The sequence below is a fragment of the Cucurbitaria berberidis genome (genome assembly GCF_010015615.1).
Source record: "Cucurbitaria berberidis CBS 394.84 unplaced genomic scaffold K460scaffold_1, whole genome shotgun sequence".
In the NCBI taxonomy this organism is placed as follows: Eukaryota; Fungi; Ascomycota; class Dothideomycetes; order Pleosporales; family Cucurbitariaceae; genus Cucurbitaria; species Cucurbitaria berberidis.
This window is the reverse complement of record NW_024468935.1, coordinates 5,679,357-5,700,510: the sequence shown is the minus strand read 5'-3', so window position 1 is coordinate 5,700,510 and position 21,154 is coordinate 5,679,357. Positions and strand designations below refer to the sequence as shown.

At 50.1% G+C, this 21,154-nt stretch overlaps 6 protein-coding genes across 6 annotated transcripts; 2 read left to right on the top strand and 4 right to left on the bottom strand.

Annotated features, from left to right (window-relative positions):
• Positions 1-5,203: 5,203 nt before the first annotated feature.
• K460DRAFT_424469 (thiamine pyrophosphate enzyme) lies at positions 5,204-7,225 on the bottom strand (the record flags this gene model as incomplete). The annotated part of the gene is made up of 6 exons (XM_040938217.1): positions 5,204-5,520; positions 5,570-5,793; positions 5,833-6,422; positions 6,452-6,731; positions 6,796-7,103; positions 7,163-7,225. 6 exons carry the CDS (start codon positions 7,223-7,225, stop codon positions 5,231-5,233), a joined length of 1,755 nt encoding a protein of 584 aa, XP_040794189.1. The 3' UTR covers positions 5,204-5,230.
• A 1,164-nt stretch (positions 7,226-8,389) lies between these two features.
• Positions 8,390-10,140, bottom strand: K460DRAFT_38669 (uncharacterized protein). Its single transcript, XM_040935616.1, has one exon. The coding sequence runs from the start codon at positions 10,034-10,036 to the stop codon at positions 8,441-8,443; it is 1,596 nt and encodes a 531-aa protein (XP_040794188.1). The 5' UTR covers positions 10,037-10,140; the 3' UTR covers positions 8,390-8,440.
• Positions 10,141-10,872: 732 nt separating this feature from the next.
• On the bottom strand, positions 10,873-15,592 carry K460DRAFT_382997 (uncharacterized protein). The gene is made up of 3 exons (XM_040935433.1): positions 15,207-15,592; positions 13,610-15,154; positions 10,873-13,556 (listed from the first exon to the last, which is right to left on the bottom strand). The coding sequence occupies exons 1-3, from the start codon at positions 15,253-15,255 to the stop codon at positions 11,200-11,202; spliced, it is 3,951 nt and encodes a 1,316-aa protein (XP_040794187.1). The 5' UTR covers positions 15,256-15,592; the 3' UTR covers positions 10,873-11,199.
• Positions 15,593-15,967: 375 nt separating this feature from the next.
• On the top strand, positions 15,968-18,217 carry K460DRAFT_298852 (MFS general substrate transporter). The gene is made up of 4 exons (XM_040929775.1): positions 15,968-16,352; positions 16,412-16,543; positions 16,593-17,147; positions 17,203-18,217. Exons 1-4 carry the CDS (start codon positions 16,167-16,169, stop codon positions 17,836-17,838), a joined length of 1,509 nt encoding a protein of 502 aa, XP_040794186.1. The 5' UTR covers positions 15,968-16,166; the 3' UTR covers positions 17,839-18,217.
• On the top strand, positions 18,038-18,822 carry K460DRAFT_38631 (uncharacterized protein). Its single transcript, XM_040935581.1, has one exon. It carries the CDS (start codon positions 18,238-18,240, stop codon positions 18,664-18,666), a length of 429 nt encoding a protein of 142 aa, XP_040794185.1. The 5' UTR covers positions 18,038-18,237; the 3' UTR covers positions 18,667-18,822.
• A 156-nt stretch (positions 18,823-18,978) lies between these two features.
• On the bottom strand, positions 18,979-20,917 carry K460DRAFT_274856 (uncharacterized protein; the record flags this gene model as incomplete). Its single annotated transcript, XM_040927990.1, has 3 exons — positions 18,979-19,637; positions 19,690-20,726; positions 20,820-20,917. 3 exons carry the CDS (start codon positions 20,915-20,917, stop codon positions 18,979-18,981), a joined length of 1,794 nt encoding a protein of 597 aa, XP_040794184.1.
• Positions 20,918-21,154: the final 237 nt, after the last annotated feature.

The window sequence follows — 21,154 nt, the reverse complement described above, 5'->3', positions numbered from 1 at the left end:
AAAAATGGGGTTCCAAACGAATAGGCGAGGCCGAAATCCCAGCAGCATGGATCGACAAGCTAATGGGGAACATTGGCAATTTTGTCGCCGTCGGCAACTACGCCATGACAGGCGCACCAGAGAGCGTTGGCCTGGCCTGGTTTGCTGTTAAGTTGACGCTTTCAGCGATTCAGAGCAACTACGATCTGTACGCCTTTTTTGGATCCGGATTAACAGATATCTCTGAGATTATGATCATCATCCCACATTATGATCGGTTGTATGATGAGAGGGCAAAAGCAACTTCGAAGGGCGAGTGGAAACCAAGTCCTGTGATCGACAAGCTTTTCCAGGACATCATCCAAGCTTACGCTGCTGTGCTAAACTTTTCTTTCTCTATTAGGCGCCACATTGGCGCCGGAACGCTGGCAAAGCTGAGACATGGATTCAAAGATTTCTTCGGGGCGTCGAAGGCCAAGTTTCAGGCGAAGATGGATACCATTGCCTCCCTGAAGAAGAACATACTGGAGGATAGTCAGGCCATATTCCAGGATAAGTCTCTGCAACAGTTCGATGCTGTCAAAGACATTGTATCCAATATCGAAGGCACGGTGAACGACATTAAAAACTTCCAAGCCACCCTGCAGAAAATGCATGAAGAGCAAACTGCCCAGTGGCAGCTCGTGCTTAAGAATATGGAGGATATCAAGGCTACAACGAAACCAAAGACTCCCTGGGACTTCGCCCTGCAGAAGTTTGAGAAGAACAGGGACGCTCTTAATCCCCAGCAGAACACAACTGATGCTTTGGGCGACGCGATCGACAAGAGATACCCAGGAACTTGTCAATGGATATTTGAACGGTCAGAGTATGTGGATTGGAACAATTCAACCGCTGGTGGCATACTATGCCTCAGCGGACAGCAGGGTTGGTGAAAATTACCCGACTGCTTAACGATTAAACTAACCAAAACAGACTCGGGCAAGTCAACCGTGTTAGCAACTGTTGTAGAGCAGCTGGATCTCAGTGACGACAGTAAGACCGCCCTCATCTACCTGAACTGTGGCTGGCTCCGGGGAGGCGCTACGAGCAAGGGAGCGCCGAGTATGGAAGCTGTATGCCATACATTGCTGTTCCAGCTGTATAAACGTGCTCGGGAGGATGAAACCAATGTTAAGCTCCTAGAAGACTGCAATAAGGTGTTCACCAACCCGAAAGCACAGGATCGCACCAGCGCTATCCTGAAGAACAGCCAAGATGAAAATCTCCCGGAGTTTGCTGAGGCCTTCTTAACTATTGCAGCACGGTTGGGAATTAGCGTCGTAATTGCCCTCGACGAAGTGGACAGCCTTCCTCCAAATGACCAGCAGGAGTTAGCTACAAAACTGAAAGCTGTTCTCGACCCATCGGAAGCACTTACACTTGACTCGCAGCCAATGAAAGCCTTAGTTGGATGCCGCTCAGTTTCAAAATTCTACAACCAAATACTGACTGTCGAGGGCTTGCTCCGCTGTGTGGATGTCGGGGATTTCAATCACGATGACATGACGAAGCAGCTAGGTAATGAGCTGAAGAATGTTCCTGGACTCAAGCAAGCAGAGCAGAAAGAGGCAATGGAGGTTATTCTCAACAAAGCTGGATCCCGCTTTGCCTATATCAGCAACATTGCCGTGCCATTTATGCGCGAGCCTTTCCAACGCCCGCTGTCTCGTCGATTACGGTCCTTACCGGAAGGTATGAGTAACGTCTACAACGAAGCGCTTAGAAAAATGTCTTCCAACTATATTGAGTTACTCCATACAGCACTCACCTGGACTGTGCTGGCGCCAGTCCCTCCTAGGGCCGATGAAATAATGGATGCATACCACGGAATATACCGAGACCGCGGCCTTGATATTGAAGCCGAGGCTAGGGGAGTGCTTCACGATGAGTCATTCCTCCCGCTTTCAGAGCTGGAAATAGAGCAGCTGCGGGACGCAAGTGGGCCATTCCTAAGGCTTGAGCAGGAACCGGTCACTGGTCACTATTTTGTCCATTTGCAAGACTCTCCGCAAGTCAGAGATTTCTGTCTACACACGGGTGCGGATAACCCAGAGGAAAGTGGTGCATGTGCCAAACTGTGTGCACGTTGCGAGTCCTCCCTGGCTGGTTCAAACGTATTGTCTATCTCGCCAAAAGAGGATCATCTAAGGCTTGCTTTAGAGTGCTTGCGTCACTTGAACAGCCCAATTTTTCAAAGGCGCGCAACAGCGGAGGACGAAACACCGCAGTGGAGTCAACCTGCAGACATAGATCAAGAGGAAAATCAGGAGGATGTTGATAGCATCGAGTTTGATATGAGTACAGTAATACGAAGCGGCCTCACTGAGGAAGCCAGGTGTAAGACGGAAGCACGCAATGAGGAAGTTTCTGGAGAACTAATCAATCATGACCCTTGTCAAGACGAAGATGGATGTCCTCCAATCGAGGGTTCTGAAAACGTGATTTCAGTAGACGAGGTTCCCCAGGACAAGGTTATGGACGAAGATGCATATGACAGCGATGAGTCTTTTGACGACGAAGACCAAGATCCACTGAATCCCCTCGGAGTGCCGACAACAGACAACGAGAATACTCCCGAAAATGACTCCGATGTCAGGAAAGTCCGGTACGAGGTGAATTATTGGGCATACCACATCCGCCAGGCACAGAAATTATGGACTCCTGAAGAACAGTCGAAGAGCAGTATTTGGGCCGAGCTGATGAATGAGTTAGACTGCTTTGCTTCGGCTAATCCGTCATTCTTTAAGCGGTGGCAACTATTTGATGATGGGATTGCCGGGCTGAAAGGTCTTCTCAGCCCTATTCACGTTGCTGCTTATCTTGGTTTGACAAGTTGGGCATCACACCTTCTAGAGAGGGGTGCCGATCCCACCCAGAAGGCTGGACACCTTTCTCAAACGCCTATTCAATTCGCCTCTACTTGGGCAAACAGTCCTACGATGCTCAAATTGCTCCTGGAGAACGGCGCCGATTGCAATGCTGGCGGACCCTCCGTACTTCCAGCGTTCCACTCGTGGTTGATTGATGATTCAAAGCTGGAGATCGTCCAGCTTATGCTCTCTCATGGCGCAGATCCAACACTATCCAACGAGGTAAATAAATGGACTGCACTTCACTGCTTCGCATGGCAAGGCAACGATGTCGCGGTGTTGGATCTATTGCTGAACCATATCTTCAATGGTGTCAAGCCTGACATCAACTCTCGCGATGATCAAGGCAACACGCCGTTACATATCCTACTCTGGCGACGAGAAGTGCCCAAAACTCTCTTACAGGCCTTCGTGGATCGTGGCGCGGATGTAAATGCAGAGCGAACAGACTCGGCGCGTCCACTTCAAATTGCCAGCATCTATGGAGATCTAGAGACCTTGCAGATACTGTGTCGGGGCCAGGCAATTTCCGAGATTGATGACGACGATGACGATGGCGATAGTGCTCTCCAGCAAGCTGCGATCTGTGACCATGCAAACTGCCTGAAATATCTTGTCGATATTGGTGCGAATCCTAACATGCAGAACAAACGAGGACGGACCGCACTACATAACTCAGCCAAAAAAGGAAGCAAAGAATGCGTAGAAATACTTCTCGCACACGGAGCACAGGCGAACATAGTTGACAAGCACAACAGAACCCCACTGTTCTTCGCTTGTGGCGATGTTAACATTGAGAAGGCGAAGATTATCCTCGATGCCCTGCTTACAAAAAGTGTGCCGATGGTTGAAATCAATACCTTGACGAAGGGTAATCGATCCCCCCTACGTCAGGCTGCCACACGCGGATTTGATGACATTGTGGAGAAGATGATCAAGGCTTCTCAAGCGACAAATGATCTTTCAAGTTTGGCCCTGAACGAGCGTGACAAGCGTAAAGGAATGACGCCGCTACATCGTGCCGCCTGGTTTGGCAACGTGGGCTGTGTCCGGCTTCTCCTCACAGCCAATGCCGACGTCACGGTTCTTGACCACAACGAAAAAACCTCTCTGGTCCTCGCCTACGAGCAATGGGCACTGGCAAGCCATGAGAGCGCATTCGAAGATATCATCGCTCTCTTGATCGAGAGAGATCCAAAGGCAGTGGTTGCCGACGCAGAGCTAGTGGCTACTTGTGCCACTAACGGTAGCATACGTCTACTTCGGCAGCTCAGTGCGATAGGTGCGGACCTAAATCGTCAGGATCGGTTTGGCTGGACACCGCTAGATCTAGCGCTCAATTTTCAACAGGACGATGCTGCACGCTTCCTGAAGCAGCAAGCCGCATGGGCGGGAATGCTTCCATCAAGATGGGCAAAGGACGTTCGAACCGAGCTTACGGAAGATGGCAGAGGAGTAAAGCATAGGGCAAGTGAGAAGGTCTGCATCTCGACAGAAAAACCGCTTCCAGCAGGACTGGGTACGTTTTATTTCGAAGTAACGAGCAAAGCCCTGGATGAATTCAGACCTGGCCAACACCCTGAATGGCCAATCATGGCCATTGGGTTCTGCACGATTGGTGGTACTGCAATTCGCTTCCCTGGCTGGCCGCCAAGGCAGGACGCTCCCAGCGCGAGGTCTTGGGGTTATCATGGGGATGACGGCGGGTTGTTCCATAGTGGTGATGATAATCCTAGCTACGTTGATACAGAGTTGCCGTACCATGCAGGTCATACGGTTGGCTGCGGTGTAGATCTTACAACGCAGACGATTTGGTTCACCCGTAATGGGCGAAAACTGGAGAGCGGTTTCTCGAACGTGCGGGGGAGGCTGTTTCCCCTCCTAGGTTTGGAAGATACAGTGAATTTAGAAACAAATTTCACAGGCCCATTTTTGTGGGCTGGTGATGATAGAGAGAATGGTAAGGGCGCGGAGAACGCTATAGCGATTAGATAAGTAATGTAAGAGCTTTGAAATTCCTGCTCTAGGAACAAAAGTATTTCTACTATATAATATCCTCAAGCTTAGCTGCTATACTATTTTGATAGTTAGATGGAGAAGGCAGAATGTATCAGTTGCCGGGACATTGAAAATGGTCGTTTGCGTACCTTTTAGGGTTCAGCCAGCATTTCCTTTTATGCTACAGCTTAATGATATCACGTATTGATCCTTGGCAGATATATTAAGGGACCTAGCGTACAGTCCCTCTCTGATTCCATAGCATTACAGTGCAATGCGACGTATGAAGCAGCACTCATGAACATGGGAATGGCCCCTGTGAGCAGTTTTAGCCTGACGTCTCACGGTATCAGAGCCTCAATCAACATCCCCTTCCCAGCTTCTAGAATCCGTTTTGAGGCTTTACCAAGCTCTGTCTTTAGCGAACCCACAGCGTTTACTTGCACGCCTAGCATCCACTGGCCTTCAATCTGGATGCCACCTCTCGATGCAGAGCTTCCAGAGGCTGCCTCTGCAAGGGCTGCGTAGTTTGGAGATGGTTCGAATGAGATATTCATCTCGTCACCAGTAGCTCCTTTGTTCAGGCCCTCCGGATACACTATCTGCGTAGACTTTCTGGGAGCGTTGAATCCTGTTCCAACTGTTAGCTCGTACTTGATTTGATGAACTGGAGAACGTACCACCGTTATTGAGCACGATCGTGAGAACAGGAATATTGTACTTTGAGGCGACCCACAGAGAACTCGAGGGTGCGGCACACATAAAGCTGCCATCGCCAACGACTTGACAGACAAAGCTTGGTTGAGGTCTTCCAGTTGTAGGGACTGCGTCGTCCAAGGCCATTTTAACACCTAATGCAGCGCCATTGCTCCAACCAATACCAGTGGCACCACAACCGATCCAACTACCAGCTCAGTCAGGTTGCAATTGATCGGCAAGAAACTGAGCATAAGTCACTGCCTCGATTACAAATACTGTTGACTCTGGAAGGGTGCGCTTGAGCAAGTAACCGATATTGCTAGCGTCTAGTGACTCTTCATCGTCCAGTCGACATCGAGTGGCGATTTCATCAAGCCGCTCTTTGGGTGCCTCTACAAGAGTGGTCTTACGCTCTTGGTATGAAACATGTTGGAGAGCTTTTCCGAAAGGCGATTTCGTGATGTACGACACAAGTTGATTTAGGGCAGTATAGCAATCGGCTCTCCATCGGCCATGGGCTGGAAAGAAAGACACTGGGATTTGCTGATTCAAAGGATCAATATCGAGGTGGTAAATGCGTGTGTTGTGGGCGGGCGGATTTTTAGAAGGAATCCAGGGTACGTCGCATTCGAGGAGCAAGATCATATCAGCGTTTTGAGTGCAATTATCTGTGCTGAGGCGAAACCCTTGTGAGGCTGGATGGGAGAAGGGGAAGCAAAGGTCGCTACCCCCTGTGTCGTGAACTCGCAAACCCGGTATAAGGTCCGCCAGTGCAACTAGATGATCGGGACAACGCTTGTCTCGGCCTGAATAACCTGTGATCACAAGAGGTCGCTTGCTCTGCTCATCAGAGCCTTAGCAACCTCTTCCACACCCTCGGTTGGTAGAGCACCTGGTCCAATTGGTTTCCAGTATTCCTGGTCAAGTGAATATGGCTTTTCAATTATCTCCGCAAGAGTCTCTCGTGCGCTGGTCACGTACACTGGTCCTTTTGGTGCACTGCTTGCAAACTGTAGAGCACGCGCGACAGTTTGCTTGGCGTTGAGCCCACTTCGAATCTCTCCAGTATATCTGCAGTATTGGCGGGCGGTAGCCTTTTGGTCAGGTGCTTCCTGTAACCAGTGCATATATTCCGTCCGAGAACTCAAATGTAGTTATGTAGTCAGTATTTGACTCACAAGCATTTTATACATTGAAGTTTACTGACCCAATCTTTTCGCCAGCTTCGGTGTAGGGGCACATACCCGCGAAGATGAAGACAGGCGCGCGTCCAACACTCGCATTATGGAGTCCTTGGCCAAGAGCTTGTGTTCCAACGTCTACGTGCACGATGACAGCTGGTGGCCGGCCAGAAACCCTCGCGTACCCATCTGTCATCGATATGGCCGTTATCTCTGAGGGACAGGTGATAAATCTTGGCCATGTCTCTGGTCGCTCTCTTTTGCCTTTGATGATAGCTTCGATAATGGATGGATGATCTGAACCGACAGTAACGAAACAGGCGGTGATGCCAGCCTGGTTCGAACTTTAGCCACTATTATAAGGCGAAGAATTTGGTGATGAGCTAATCTTACCTCCCACAGTGCGTCGAATAGCGCAAATGCTGTAGTGTAACTTGAATCCCGTAAGTAAATCATCGAAAGACAGTGGAATCTGTTTCGTACGAGGATGAGTGGGGAATTTCGCTTGGAGAGACGTTTTCATGAAATTGACTCGAGGGGGCGAACAATGTTGTTGGTCTCCGCTTTATCTCCAATGCTTTTGGGTTTAACAAAGGGCGAGTTGACCCGACGAGGTGTCTGGAATAGTACGGATATAAGGGTACAGTTGAAAAGCGTGGCAGCCTTGAGCGTGAAATTAATGCATTGCGACCAGGCATGTCACTATAGAAGGTACCACATATGCGCATTGTGGTATGTTATATAAAGGTACACAGATCTCTCGAGAAGGAAAACAGACGCATGCGGGACGCTTTAAGTGGATGACTAGGCTAATCTGTGCGTAGGGCGTTTGATGAGTAAGATAAGTAAGCCGTAGATTGTCATAGCGCGGGTTGACGTGGGTCTACTTATTTGGAAGGTTAGGCCTACGCTTGATACAGGTACGCCTTGCCACGTAGTAAAAACTAATTGTCGTAAATGTCATTGTATCATTTTGCCTAAAATAAGGGCGGACTTATGTAATGTTATAATATATGATATACCAGTACACACGTAATTTTCCTTCATACCATCCGTTTCTCACTCGTCCATCTCAGTTAATACCTGCTCAAAAATAGTGAGTCGGCTTCAAGGCAACCGAAATCAGCCAGCTTTCCAGCTTTCCAATTCGACAATTTAATTACATACCAATGGCTTAACAGCCGTGTATTCGCGAATAACACGTTGTTTTCTTGAGACCAGGCGAATTGCTACTAATAAGCGCTCTTAGAATATGCGACATCGAAGCCCTGAATTACCGCAAGAGATGCCAATTTTGTAGCTCGCTAGACATTTTGGACATATCGTTTCTCTTTCCCTCACCGATTGCTCCCTCGCGGAAACCCTGTTATGACTGTATCTACAAATGCTCCTTTTGTGTCGGCGCCTATGGCAACACATCCGCGAGATCTTTCAATGCCCAGAGGGGAAGGGGCTGAAGGGAACGATCCAGAGCTTTTCAAGGGCGCTTGGGGGGGTTTACATCTTCTTCCAAGCCTGGGCGACCCTTCCACCCAGAAATGACACATCGGTGACATTTGGCAGTGTATGATGTCTCAAGCCACTCGGTTTCGCGTAGAAGCAGGGGGAAAAGCCCAAGCGTCATATGAAAAGTTCAGAGGATTCCAGAGTGAAACTAATCGACCCTCGTGCTCAAGCCAGTGAGATGCACTTCCCACTCAGACCTCTCTTGCCACCGCCGCTCGAGATTCTTCCTCTCATAGCCAATTGACCATCTTTACATGCAGGTTCATCAACCTGCAGGTCCCATTCCCGGAACTTCCTCACCATCAATTGTCTGGCAAGCCTAACGCTGCCCAAATTCCTCATCTTGATCATATCGCTGAGCCGTTCAAGCACGAACCGCCTATGATGTTCGTTGTCAGGGCTTGCATTTCCTAAGACGAACAACGGCCATAGTAAGGTTGGTGTCACGGGTAGTAACTCTAGCTGCGAGGCGAGAGAGTCTATGAGGCGGTGGGCGTAGCGAGATTTTTTTTCGGCCAGATCTAGATCACCAAGGGGCGAGAATGGACTGAAGCGGTCGTAGAGGTAAAGCAGCGCGGTTGTGCGCTTCGCCTCGGCCACCAGCGCGAGATTCGGGTTTGAGGTCGTTAAAGGCGCATGTTGACGGACGGTGCGTAGTGCGTGCTCAAGGCGAAAACGGCTTTCGTCCATATTTTGGATTTCCTCAGTCGTGAGGGCCCGCGATAAGCAGATGCGTTCTGCGTTCGAGCTGATTGCAGAAATTTGGTCGATGATGTCGAGTAAGCCACGGGAGCAACCCATTAGTGGATCTATTTCCTCCATGATGTCGTCTTCAAGCCAAGCGTACGATGTCGACTCTGGAGTTGAATTGCCAGCTGTGTGACCCATGATGTCATGCGCGACAAAATACATGAGGCAGAACTTGCGGAGCATTTGGGTCTCAGTGCATTCAGCGCTGATCTGGTTAATAAGAGCCAACCCGCCACGGAGATGGGTTCTCCAGGCCTCGTTGCAACCGTCAGCGATGTCGCCAAAACAGAGCATTAAGATTGTGGCGATAAAAGGCCAGGTAATGAAGCCGGAAGCAATGGTCGCTTGAAGTCCTTTCAGAGCTTGAGATTTATACCACCATGCCTGCTTTTCAAATCTGCGATCGTTCAGAAGTTGGCGCTCGGTAGCTGCGATGGATAGCACAGCGTTATGTAGAGGCGGATATACGAAAGTCATAGGTGTGATATAGCGGAGATAAGGATTGTGTGTGGCACTTAGGGAGCAGTTTGGACAGATTCCTGAAATGAAGTAGTCCAGGAGATATGCTTCAGTTGTAGGGAGAGCACCAAAGTGCGAGAGGGCAGGTGTTGGACTTGGAATTGTGTATGGATGGTGTTCTTCATCCTGTCCATCTTGTTCGTCCTGTTCGTCTTCGCTCTGACTTCCGAAATGTCGATAGGTAGTATTCAGGAATATCGGTTTTTTGGTGGTTGGGATGAAGTAGGGTCGAGAAGCTCGTTGCTGGGCATCTGGCTTGTGGGCCTTCGGCTTGCCTTTCTTCGACCATGCGCCCTCACGTCCCAGACAGATTCCTCGCTGAATAGCGTCTTCCTGCCACAACAACTTCATGCCATACTCACATTCGACACCCAGTCTCTTGCACCGCGCACATCGCGGCCGTTCCTCAGTACATCGCACATGCATGTCTTTGCAGGGCCAGCAGCCGGTCCGGCGGCGGGCATCGCCATTCGAACGCTGGTTACGTTGCATTTGAATGCTGGCTATTTTGGCGCGTTTCTTGACGTTTATACACCTTTCCGTCTCGAGCGTTGAGATTTAGCGTTGTCAAGCTGGAGTCGACTCCGCCCCGATTAGGAGGCGGGAGCGGTCGGAGGAATAGATCAATAGAGATGAGGGGTTGCACGTGCTCATCGGAGCTACGGCGGCGCTAGCCCAATCTGGCACGCTGCTCTTGCCCCTAAACCTTCCCCGCACAATCTAGCCTATGCCTTGCAGACGCTTTACTTTGGCCATTCGCCATGTCTTCAACAGTCTCACTACTTCGTACTACAAAGAGTGCTGTTGTGTGTCCACAGCGAACAGCAAAGCGACTAAACGATGACCTTCTGTCTACAATCTCGCCCTTACAGCGTCCAGATCATCCCCCGCCCAATGCGTTTCCTTGAGATCCTTCACTCCACCCGCCCTCCAAATGATATCCTCCTTTCCATCGCTGTTCCTCGCCTTCCACCTCCACCGTTTCTTTTTTTTGGGACTGCGCCTCTACTAAATCAACCACCCAGCTCCCGAAAAGGGGCAGCATCTTAAAAGCGTGTCCTGAATCCCCGCCTGCTAAGACTAGCCCCCATGCCCGGGAACGTAATCGATCACATATTCGCTATCCGCCGTATCTGCGCCCTAACACACTAACCGGTTCACCAGCGGCCTATGCGAAAATTCTGGTAATGCCTCCTGGAGGAAACGGCGTAATGATGCTTCGTCTTCCACTGGAATTGAATTGTTTTCTTCGGCATCAGAAGGCAGGAGACTGATCGACGTTCTAGGTTTATAGTATGATCAGAATAGTAGTATTTTAGAGACTAAAGGGGGAGTGATACCAGAGCGTGAGTGGCGTACGTCGCGCGAGATACTGAAAGGACGCGTCGAGATTGCAACCGACAATTACTATTATACAACTGCCAGAGTCATGATACATTCTTGTCCTCGCAAGGCGGTCGACTTATGTACAGTATCTGGGTATGCTCGTTGAGGTCGAAGGTCGATACGATAGCCCCACCTAAAGTAGTACATTGCGCAAGGTTCAATTATCGCCGATACATACACTAGATATCATGAAATAGTGTCACCCGGGTCCCTTGCCGCTTCTAGCTGTTTTGATATGTTATTTGCGAGTTATTATCTATGTACCCCTGCTAACTCGACTCTGCTTGCGCATTCATGTGCGCGGCAATACTGCCCGCCGCTCGCGGATATTGCTGTTTCGTCACATTCTCCTTCCCGTTAACCATTTTATCTTCGCTCTCAAGACCCCATCCACCTCCACCGGGCGTATATATTACACAGCGATCGCCTTCCTTCATGCTCACCATGTTCTTCGGCCCCATGTTCACCCACCTTTCTTCAAATCCTGAACCATCTTCCTTCTCCACCCTCTTAACCCAATAATTGACACCTTTCGCCCCGGGTCCACCATTCTGCATTCCATACGGCGCTATAGCTCTCCGCTCGCTGATGACGCTGAAGCGTATTGGTTGACGACACTCGATATCCCTGACCGCGCCGTCGCCACCGTTGAACCGGCCTGTGCCACCGCTGCCTTTGCGAACTGCAAACTCTCGTAAGATGACCGGATACCGCCGTTCGAGAGTCTCGGGGTCCGTGATGCGCGTATTGGTCATATGAGTATGGACAGCACTAGCACCATGAGCATTAGCGGTAGCACCAGATCCACCGCAGATGGTTTCGCCAAAGGCATAGGAGTGCTCTACGCCATCAGTGTTCTTCACTTCGCCAAAAAAGCCAAGACAATTCATGCAACCATGGCTGGCGGCAGCAGCTGCGAAAGTCTTTAAGATGATGTCGACAACCCGCTGGGACGTTTGCGTGTTGCCCGCGCAGACGGCGGCACCCGAGGATGGATTTAGAAAGCAACCCTTCGGTAAAATGATAGAGATAGGTGATAGACAACCTTGGTTGAGCGGAATATCGATGCCAATGAGAAGACGGAGCGAGTAAATGATGGCGGAGTAGGTGATTGATGGCGGTGCGTTCATGTTGGAATACATCTCTGGTGCGGTACCGGTAAAATCGAACGTTGCTGAACCGGTCGGATCGATCGTTACGGCAAGACGCATTTCAGAGCCATTGTCCATTTGGTCGACACCACTGAAAGAAGCACCTTTCTTCTCAAGTGTTTGTCGGAGGAAGGCTCGTACCGCGACTTCGGCGTTCTCTTGTATGGCTCTCATGTAAAGCTGAACGACATCTTGACCATATTCCTCCATCAGAGTTTGAATGAGCGTCATTCCCTTATTGTTAGCCGCCACTTGCGCTTTCAGATCGGACAGGTTGTCATCCAGCCTTCGGCTTGGAGTACATCCAGGAAAGTCGCCAGGTGCAGTAAGGATCTTTTTGATACCCTCCTCGTCAAATAGGCCGTCGTGTATTAAGCGGAAAGACTTGATTGCTGCGCCTTCCTGCCACAGCTCAGTAGAGTTAGGGGGCATCGAAGTACCGCCAAGACCGCCAATATCAGTATGGTGCCCACGAGAAGCTACGTAGAACGCAATCTCATTTGTGTTAGAGAACACCGGCGTTATGACCGTTACGTCTGGCAAATGGGCTCCTCCAGCCTCGGGATGGTTGGAAACAAGGACGTCGCCTGGTTGCAGTTTTCCCTCAAGCAATTCATGCTGGTACTTGACAGCATAGGACATGGAACCTAAATGTACTGGGACATGTGGAGCGTTGGCCACAAGGCCACCCTCGGGACCAAACACTGCACACGAAAAGTCCAGACGCTCCTTGATGTTGAGCGACATCGAAGTCTTCTGTAGAATTCGTCCCATTTGCTCTGCGATGCTCATAAAACGATGGGCAAAGACAGAAAGCTGGATAGGATCCACAGCCGTAGAGGACGTCTGTATGCTTCCAAGCCTTGGAATCTCAATTACGACATGCACAGATAGAACTTTAGCTTGAGCGCCAGGTACTACGACGATGCTTTGAGTTTTATCGAGGATCATGGCAGGTCCAGTGACAACCGAGCCGGGTGGGAGGACTTCAAGTAGATAGACCGGAGTGGTGACGATACCTACTCCCGAGAAGTACGTCTGGATGTCGCGCTCCGCCATCGTAGCCTTCACTGGGCTAAAGTTAGTATTGTGCAGGTCATGTTGCAGCCTGGCGGCATCTGCAGTAACGTTTCCGCTGCCGCCAATACCCCTTATTCTAACGTCGTCCACAAGAATAGGCCGGCTATCCGGAAAGATGAAGTTGAATTCGCGAAGATGTTGCTCAAGAAACGCTTCCTTGAAACTTCCGTTGGCTGGCCGGAGGATCATCATAGCGGTTTCTGTTCCTTGGTAGCGCATATTGAGGTACTCCTCATAATGGATGTCGCTTTCTTTGATGTTCTCGTTGCGAAGAGCGTGTTTGACCTTTGACCTTAATTCTTCCAGGCGCGAATCGAGCTCCTTGAGTGTCGGTCCCGTGTAAGTGACATTTACAGGCTCCTGGGCTTCCTGGACAACATTGGCAAGGGCCATTCCTGTAGGGAATTAGTAAGTACACATCTTAATATGACAGCGAAGAGTAAAGTACCGTAAGCGGAAAGAATGCTGGAGTACTTGTGAATGATGGCAGTAGAGATGCCCAGCTTTGATGCGATCTCACAGGCATGCTGACCTCCAGCACCGCCAAAGACAGCGAGGTTATGCTTGCCAATCTCGTAACCCTTTGCTTCAGTCAATGCGCGAATTGGCCTACACATGGCTTCGTTTGCCACGTCCAAGAAGCCACATGCAACCTCTTCGGGGCTCATAGTTTTACCCGTGTCGGCGTTGATCGTTTTGGTAAGCTCAATGAAGCGGTGTTTGACCGCTTCCGTATCTAACGCTTCGTTCTCGTTGGGTCCGAAGATTTTCGGAAAGAAGTCTGGCACCAGACGACCAAGGAAGAGGTTCGCATCCGTAACTGCAAGAGGGCCACCCTTTCGATAACATGTAGGGCCTGGGTGTGACGAGGCACTCTCAGGGCCAACTGTTAGGAGTCCGTTCCTCCAGGCAAGGATTGATCCGCCACCAGCAGCAACAGTATTGATATCCAGTTGAGGACTTTGGATAGTCACTCCCGCGGTAGTGGTTTCAAAGACGTGCTCGAAAACGCCTCCAAAACGAGATACATCGGTTGAAGTTCCACCCATATCAAGCCCGACAATCGGAGTCTTCGTCTCGGGTACGTATGAAGTTCTCGAGAAGCCTACAACACCTCCTGCGGGCCCAGATAGTATACCCTTGAGTCCGCTGAAACTCTTGTGACCAACGAGGCCTCCATCAGATTGCATGAAGTCGGTCTTGACGTCATCCAAATGGCCGCCCTCAAACCCCTTGAGGAAGCCCTTGAGATACTTCTTGATTTCTGGAGTGAGATAGGCATCTGCAGAGGCGGAGCTACCCCTGGGTACCATTTTGATCATATTCGCGGCCACCGCCGATGATAATGAGATATGGGAGAAGCCTTCTTCGAGTGCAAGCTCTCCCACTCGAGCTTCGTGGTTCGGGTAGATGTAAGAGTGCGCGAAGCAGACGGCGACAGTATCTATTCCTCGAGACCGTAGGTCTCTCAGGGTGTTCCGCACTCCCTGTTCGTTAAGAGGGGTCAATATCCTGACCATGTCTCCGCTCGATCCCCTGATAAGCGAGCCAGGAATCTCTTTTGTGGTCTTGTATACGCCAAGGATGTCTTCATCGAAACCCTCGATCGTGACGCGCTCATCGACTTCTTGGACTTCGGAGTAAAGAACTTCTGGTTTGATGATATTGAGGTCGAACAATCGCGGGCGTGACTGGTAGCCGATCTCGAGCAGATCCCTGAAGCCTTTGGTCACGAGGAGTGCATGCTTGGCGCCTTTTCTCTCAAGGAGAGCGTTGGTCGCAACAGTCGTTCCCATGCGGACATATTCGAGGTTCTCTTTCGGAAGTGGGGTTCCCCGACGCACTTCCTCCCCACGCACAATAGAGAGCACGCGACGAATGCCTTCGGTAGGTGCGTCATCATAATTTGAAGGATCTACGGACAAGAGCTTCAAAACAATGTCCTGTTCATCTTCAACCCGAGCCCAGATATCTGTGAAGGTGCCGCCACGGTCTGTAGAATGAACTTAGTGAGGGATATGGGTGTGACAGTTTGTAATACACACCAATAGCGATTTTGACACGCTTTTCCGCGGAAAGAGAACGATCTCCCATGATTGGACAGAAACCGAGGCTGAGGGTATCCAACAAGGTAGAAGTAGGATCGAGTGGCACTTTTCACGGGATGAGACTTCCAGGACCGCGGGAGGCTATTATATGCCTGTCGTACAGCATATGTAGCGCCGCATACCCCTCATGGTGTCAGAGCCCCTCATGGTGTCAGAGCCCCTCTTGACTGGGAAGCGGGGCTGAGAGGATGGTCGATACGAACAGCCACACACACGGAAGATAGTGGAATAGGCAATGCGAAGAGTCCTAAGTGCAGAGTCCTATGTGCACGCGGCAGTTGGAGTTAAGCGACTGCACGGTGCAGTACACCCTCTTGCGTACCAAGACGCGAAGGAACGTAACTATACGTACAACGTGGGTACTACAGAAGGTGGATACGACGTCATGTAGAAGGTAGATACGATGACAACTGTGGAAGGTCGACACGATGGAACACGCTAGACTGGGCTATAATTCTCCTTTGGTACTAGCGCATTAGGGTCCAACGCATCGGAAAACCCGGTGCACGATAATCTGGCATTAGCTTCCCCTAGCTGGCCGCCCCATCGTAACGACTATCCTCTTATATCCCCGACTTATCGAACTTATCAACCCGAAACCTGTACGCCGGCTCACGAGTTCCGATGCTAGAGTCTGGGGTAGATGCTTCTCCACCCTGTTTCCCCATTAGTGCTTGAGATGGATTGGAGCTTATCTTATGTCCGCGTACCTTTCCCTAGTCATCTCCGATGGATGATTCGACTTATCTGGCTGTCAACACCAAGAGGCCAATGAAGATATATAAACCCCTCTCTGCTTGACATACGCTCTGCCAAGTTTATTCCTAGCATTGAGTTGCCTCCTCGCTTTTTCATCACTTCGCCTCTGCAGAATAGAGTTCGCCACACGCTATTACCATGGCTTCAATCAAAGAGACTGCTGGCGTGGATGTGGAGAAGAGTACTGCAGACGAAAAGGCCGTCCTCAGCCAGCATGTGGATAAAGCTGCCAAATTCCTGGTTGAGGTCGATGCCTACCCGCCTCTATCTCCCGAGGCTGAGCGGAAGCTGATTCGCAAGGTAGACTGGATAATGATTCCTATCGTAAGCTCTTATACTACCCCTCAACCGCTATTCGTTGAATGCTTACAGTATCACCACAGCTATTCGTTACTGCCACCTTGGGTGCCGTGGACAAAGTGGCACTTGGAACCGCAGCGATATACGGCCTGCGAACCGATACCAAGCTAGTCGGGCAGCAATACTCATGGCTGGGATCCATTTTATCGCTCGGTGTAAGTAGCCTACAACTGCATCTCGAATTCCCAAGCTGATAAAGAGCAGGCTTTGACAGGAATGTTTCCCTCCTCATATCTTATCCACCGGCTCCCGTCTGCCAAATACCTGTGCGCATGCAGTGTGGGTTGGGCTAGTATGGCACTCCTCATGGCTTCCTGTACAAACTGGAGCTCGTTGATGGCTGTTCGCTTCTTCATGGGTGTTTTCGAGGCCATTATCGTCCCCGGAATCTCGCTCATCATTGCTTCTTGGTACAAAAAGTCTGAGCAACCACCACGTAACGCTCTCGTCTTCGCAGCTGCTAGTTCCGTCGTCAACGGCTTCCTATCTTGGGCGGTTGGACACATCGACGCCGAGCTCTCCATCTGGCAGTATTTATTCTTGATTGTTGGATCAGTCACTTTTGCTTGGTCGCTATTTGTGCTGTGGTATATGCCAGCGACTCCGATGGACGCAAAGTTCCTAACCCAGGAAGAGAAATACCATATGATTCGACGTGTTGCTGAGAACAAAACCGGAGTGTCCAACAAGGAATGGAAGTGGTACCAGGTCAAGGAGGCTTTCATAGACCCAAAGACCTGGATCATCTTCTTCTTTAACGTAAGTGGTCACTATACATTTTTTCACGCGACTTCTCAGTACTGACATCATCCAGATTGCCATCAACATCCCCAACGGAGGTCTCACGACTTTCAACGGCATCATTATCGCGAACCTTGGCTTCACAAGCGTCAAAGCATCCCTGCTATCCATGCCCACGGGCGTTATGTCGACCCTTTCAGCCTTCATCTTCAGCTACATTGGCGCCAAATGGAATAACCGTCGCTGTCTCGTTACTGTTGCGGCCTGCATCGTCCCAATTATCGGCACCGCAATCGTATATGCCGTTGATCGCGGCAATGTAGCGGGTCAAATGGTCGGCATCTACCTTCTTTATACATACTTCGGTCCCTACATTGTAGGCATTGGTCTAGCTCAGGCCAATACTGCCGGGAACACCAAAAAGACCGTAGTTTTTGCAATCCTCTACATCGGCTATGCTGTAGGGAATCTCATTGGACCGCAAACATTTCGTGCTGATCAGGCTCCTGCGTATACAGGCGGTGTAGTTGCCATGATTGTATGCTACTGCAGTTGCATTGTCTTGGTGTGCCTGTACTGGGCTCTATGCGTCTGGAATAATAAGCGCATTGTTCCCAGGGTCGAGAGGAGGGGGTCTACCGAGGAGTTTATGGACGATCTGATGGATCAAACCGACTTTGAGCAGGAGGGCTTCAGGTATACCACCTGATGAGAAAGGTCTTGGGTATCAGTCTGGATATTCTATACAATATACATGCAATGCTACTGGTAGTTGTGTTCAACGTCGGAATTCTAGTTAGACGTTAGATGAACCTCACCAACCGTCACCCTACCGTGCAGAAAGACCTTAAAAGTTGAGTATGGAGTTTGATGAATTACTAGCCGAGATAGTTGTCCTCGAAGGCATTACGCATAAAACTAGTGATGGTCCTAAGTCAGGCAACATCAGGCATCCCATTTGGCAATGCGACGAACCCATTGTTGAAGTTGGTAGGCTACGATGGGGCGAAAACAGAATGTCTCAAGTGGCGTACGAGCTAGGAGAGGTCAACTGCGCGTCAGCCGCAGCTCAATATAAGACACGATCCCCTCACCACCGAAGCGAGCAATGCGAATACGATGTGTAACTTCGCCAAACCTGCGCAACCCATCTTCCTATATTAACGCAAGCCGTTGCCAGCCTCTTTTGCCCTTAACCTGTTACCCTAATTTTCCCACTCACAATTCTACACCGAATCGCACAATGCAGTTCCTTTATTCCCTCCTCGCTACATTCGCCTTCTCTTTTGCATACGCGAAACCTTGTAGCACATCCACCACCACACCAACCACTTGCGACTACGACCAGTGGCATCAGGAGCGCAAGGTCCTCCTCGGACCAAGTGCGCGGATCAACGTGCAATGCTGGGCACCCGGACGTTCTGTCATGGGAAACAATCGCTGGTTTTATGTGAATGATAGAGAATGCTGGGTCAATTCTAACGTGTTTGGTCCGAGGTGTAACGGTATGTCAACCTTCAGATACGATGGGATCTAAGACGTGGGGAGGCTGATGTACGAGTAGATGGGTTGCCGCCATGCCCGCGTCGATAGACGTAGAAGCAGCGAAGGAATTTATTGGGGTGCAACATGGGAGGGGACAAAAGACAAGATGGACAGCAAATAGGACTACTTGAAACAGTGATCAACTGATACTTCGATTCCTCTCAACGGTACAACTGTATCTTTACACTCAATAAGCCTCAGATACTTGTCTAATATAAATTAAACAAGCCTGTTGCGTGTGTTCGAATATTTCGTCTTTCGCGTTGCGTAGACATGAACTTTCAGATAGCCTTGCTATGCAAGCTCAGAAGCCGAATCCGGTAAAGTCCTCGTCGAGAGTTCCAGTATCGAAGTTCAAGAAAGAAGAAGTGCCGAAGTTGAAGCCTTCCTCAAATCCATTACCAAAAACATCGTCGCCATACGAGCTTTCGCCGTTCAGCAAAGGCGTCGAGGTAGTATTAGGCTCAGACGCTTGTCGGATGCCCGGTCGGACTGTACCATTGTGATAATGCGTAATATCAGAGGCTGTGTGAACGTTTCTTTGCCTATCAATCATCTTCTCCAAGCCCTCGGCCATCATGTGAACGAGGTGCCATTTCCCCACAGGAGTCGTACGAAATTGCTGTACCGCTCTTGTGGTCAGGTCGAAAACGACAGCGTCTTCGATATATTGTGCTGGGTATTGCGTCGAGACCTTAAGGAGGAAAACGCAGGCAAAGGCGATCATGGAGTGGATGTAGTGCGGGATACCAATCAATCCGTTACGGATATCAGGGTCGATCAAGACTAGTTCAATGATTGCGACTGCAGCTGCAACAGCAGCACGAGCGCTGTCTTGAAAACACGGCGGTACGGTGTTACCCTGCAGACCTCGAAATACGTGGGAATGGAGATGTAGTTTTGCGAGATGATGGTGTAGATTGGCGCCTTTCGTGGGGAACTCACCAATAAAATCATGTATTCCTACCGTTATCAGCGAAATCGAGGATATTGCGGGTTTTCTCGCTCATCTTACTCAAGAGGGAGGTTGACCAGAAACCCATCCAGTGATCAATCTGTAGGCTGAAGGTCATCAACTTAGGAGCAAACGCTTTTGGTATAGGCTCCCCAGTATCTGGTCCAAAAAGCTCTCGCACGTTACCCATGATTATCAATAGTGCCATTTGACTGACTAGTCGCTTGTCGGACTCGGTAAAGACCGAAGTGGCCATGAGCTTTTCCCATCCAGCAATAGATGCGTCGTCCTGCACGATGGACGGTCTACCATACAGTATAGAGAGGTGACGATCGCAGATATACAAGATATACCAGATTCGCAGATTGTTCATAGCGTCTTCATTGCTGTTGGCCAAGACACGCTGGTAGTTGCTGCCAAGATTCACTTCCATGGCTCGTCGTATTGCATAGCCGCTGATCATCCACGAGAGGTCGTGGAGCCAGTAAGTCGCGATGCACATGGCTCGCATGGAGTCCTGATCCATGCGACGGGCGAACATTGAAGCTGACATAAGTCTGCGAAATTCGCGATTGCAAATTCCATACAAATGATTACTGCTCGGATCGTGAAGCGCCGCAACGGTGCATATGCACGCAGTCAGGAGGGATGAACTGCGACGCAGGCTAGTTAGGCCAGAGTGCCCTCCGCTACCTATCATGTACATGAAATGATCGATGCGCTTTAAGAAGAAGTCGACTAGACGCTCCGCGTCCTCGACGCTGATGGAACCTCTTGAGATGAAGTCGCTCACGGGTGGATTTACTCTCTGCTCTGTAAGCGATGGATCATCTGAGCGGAGCGCTCTTAGCCGGGTGATCTGGTAGAGTGAATCGATGGGTGCGTGAGGAAGGCCTTCTTTAGGTGAAATACGAGGCGAATTGTCGCATGATGGCGCATCGTCTTCTTGACTATTGACTTCATGTTGATCCGTCTGCTCTAGAGCCTGCTCTATGTTTGACTGTAACGGTGGAAGTAGAGGTAGCGACAGTTTTGCTAGTGTTTGTTGCAGTGATGCGTGGATCTGGCCGAGGTCGCCGACGACTGTGTGTTTCCACCTGGTGATATCAGCCTTTGCTGACTTGAGGTTGATGTATTGGAGCAGTTTTCGGTAGTGTATCAACGAAATGAACAGCTGCGAGCAAACTTACTGCGAACGTTCCTCGATCAGCGTCTGCAGGCTTTTGTTCAGCACACATGACAGATCACGCTCAGCGCACCGTCTACACGGGGGCCCACTATCGTCCATGATGCATTTGATCTTCGCTCATGTCAGTGCACGCTCATTCTTGATCAGCTGGAATGCTGTGCCTTCTGCTTCCTGCATGATGCACATGCCTTGACCTTCCGCGAGATCGAGGGAACTGGTTCGTCGCTGGCAGAGTTGGTAGGTCGTGACCGCGAGGCTGGCGATACCACTGGAGGCACTCCATTTTGGTTTGCTTGTGACCATTTTCGCTTGGGAGGCATGGGCGTGCAATTGGTG

Excerpts from the sequence above, each read along its gene's own strand:
- K460DRAFT_38669 (XM_040935616.1), bottom strand. The coding sequence starts at position 10,036 with ATGCAACGTAACCAGCGTTCGAATGGCGATGCCCGCCGCCGGACCGGC.
- K460DRAFT_382997 (XM_040935433.1), bottom strand. The coding sequence starts at position 15,255 with ATGGGAGATCGTTCTCTTTCCGCGGAAAAGCGTGTCAAAATCGCTATT. Across the intron at positions 15,155-15,206 it reads GCGTGTCAAAATCGCTATTG|ACCGTGGCGGCACCTTCACA; the intron begins GTGTGTATTACA and ends TTCATTCTACAG. Across the intron at positions 13,557-13,609 it reads CAGCATTCTTTCCGCTTACG|GAATGGCCCTTGCCAATGTT; the intron begins GTACTTTACTCT and ends AATTCCCTACAG.
- K460DRAFT_298852 (XM_040929775.1), top strand. The coding sequence starts at position 16,167 with ATGGCTTCAATCAAAGAGACTGCTGGCGTGGATGTGGAGAAGAGTACT. Across the intron at positions 16,353-16,411 it reads ACTGGATAATGATTCCTATC|CTATTCGTTACTGCCACCTT; the intron begins GTAAGCTCTTAT and ends GTATCACCACAG. Across the intron at positions 16,544-16,592 it reads GATCCATTTTATCGCTCGGT|GCTTTGACAGGAATGTTTCC; the intron begins GTAAGTAGCCTA and ends GATAAAGAGCAG.
- K460DRAFT_38631 (XM_040935581.1), top strand. The coding sequence starts at position 18,238 with ATGCGAATACGATGTGTAACTTCGCCAAACCTGCGCAACCCATCTTCC.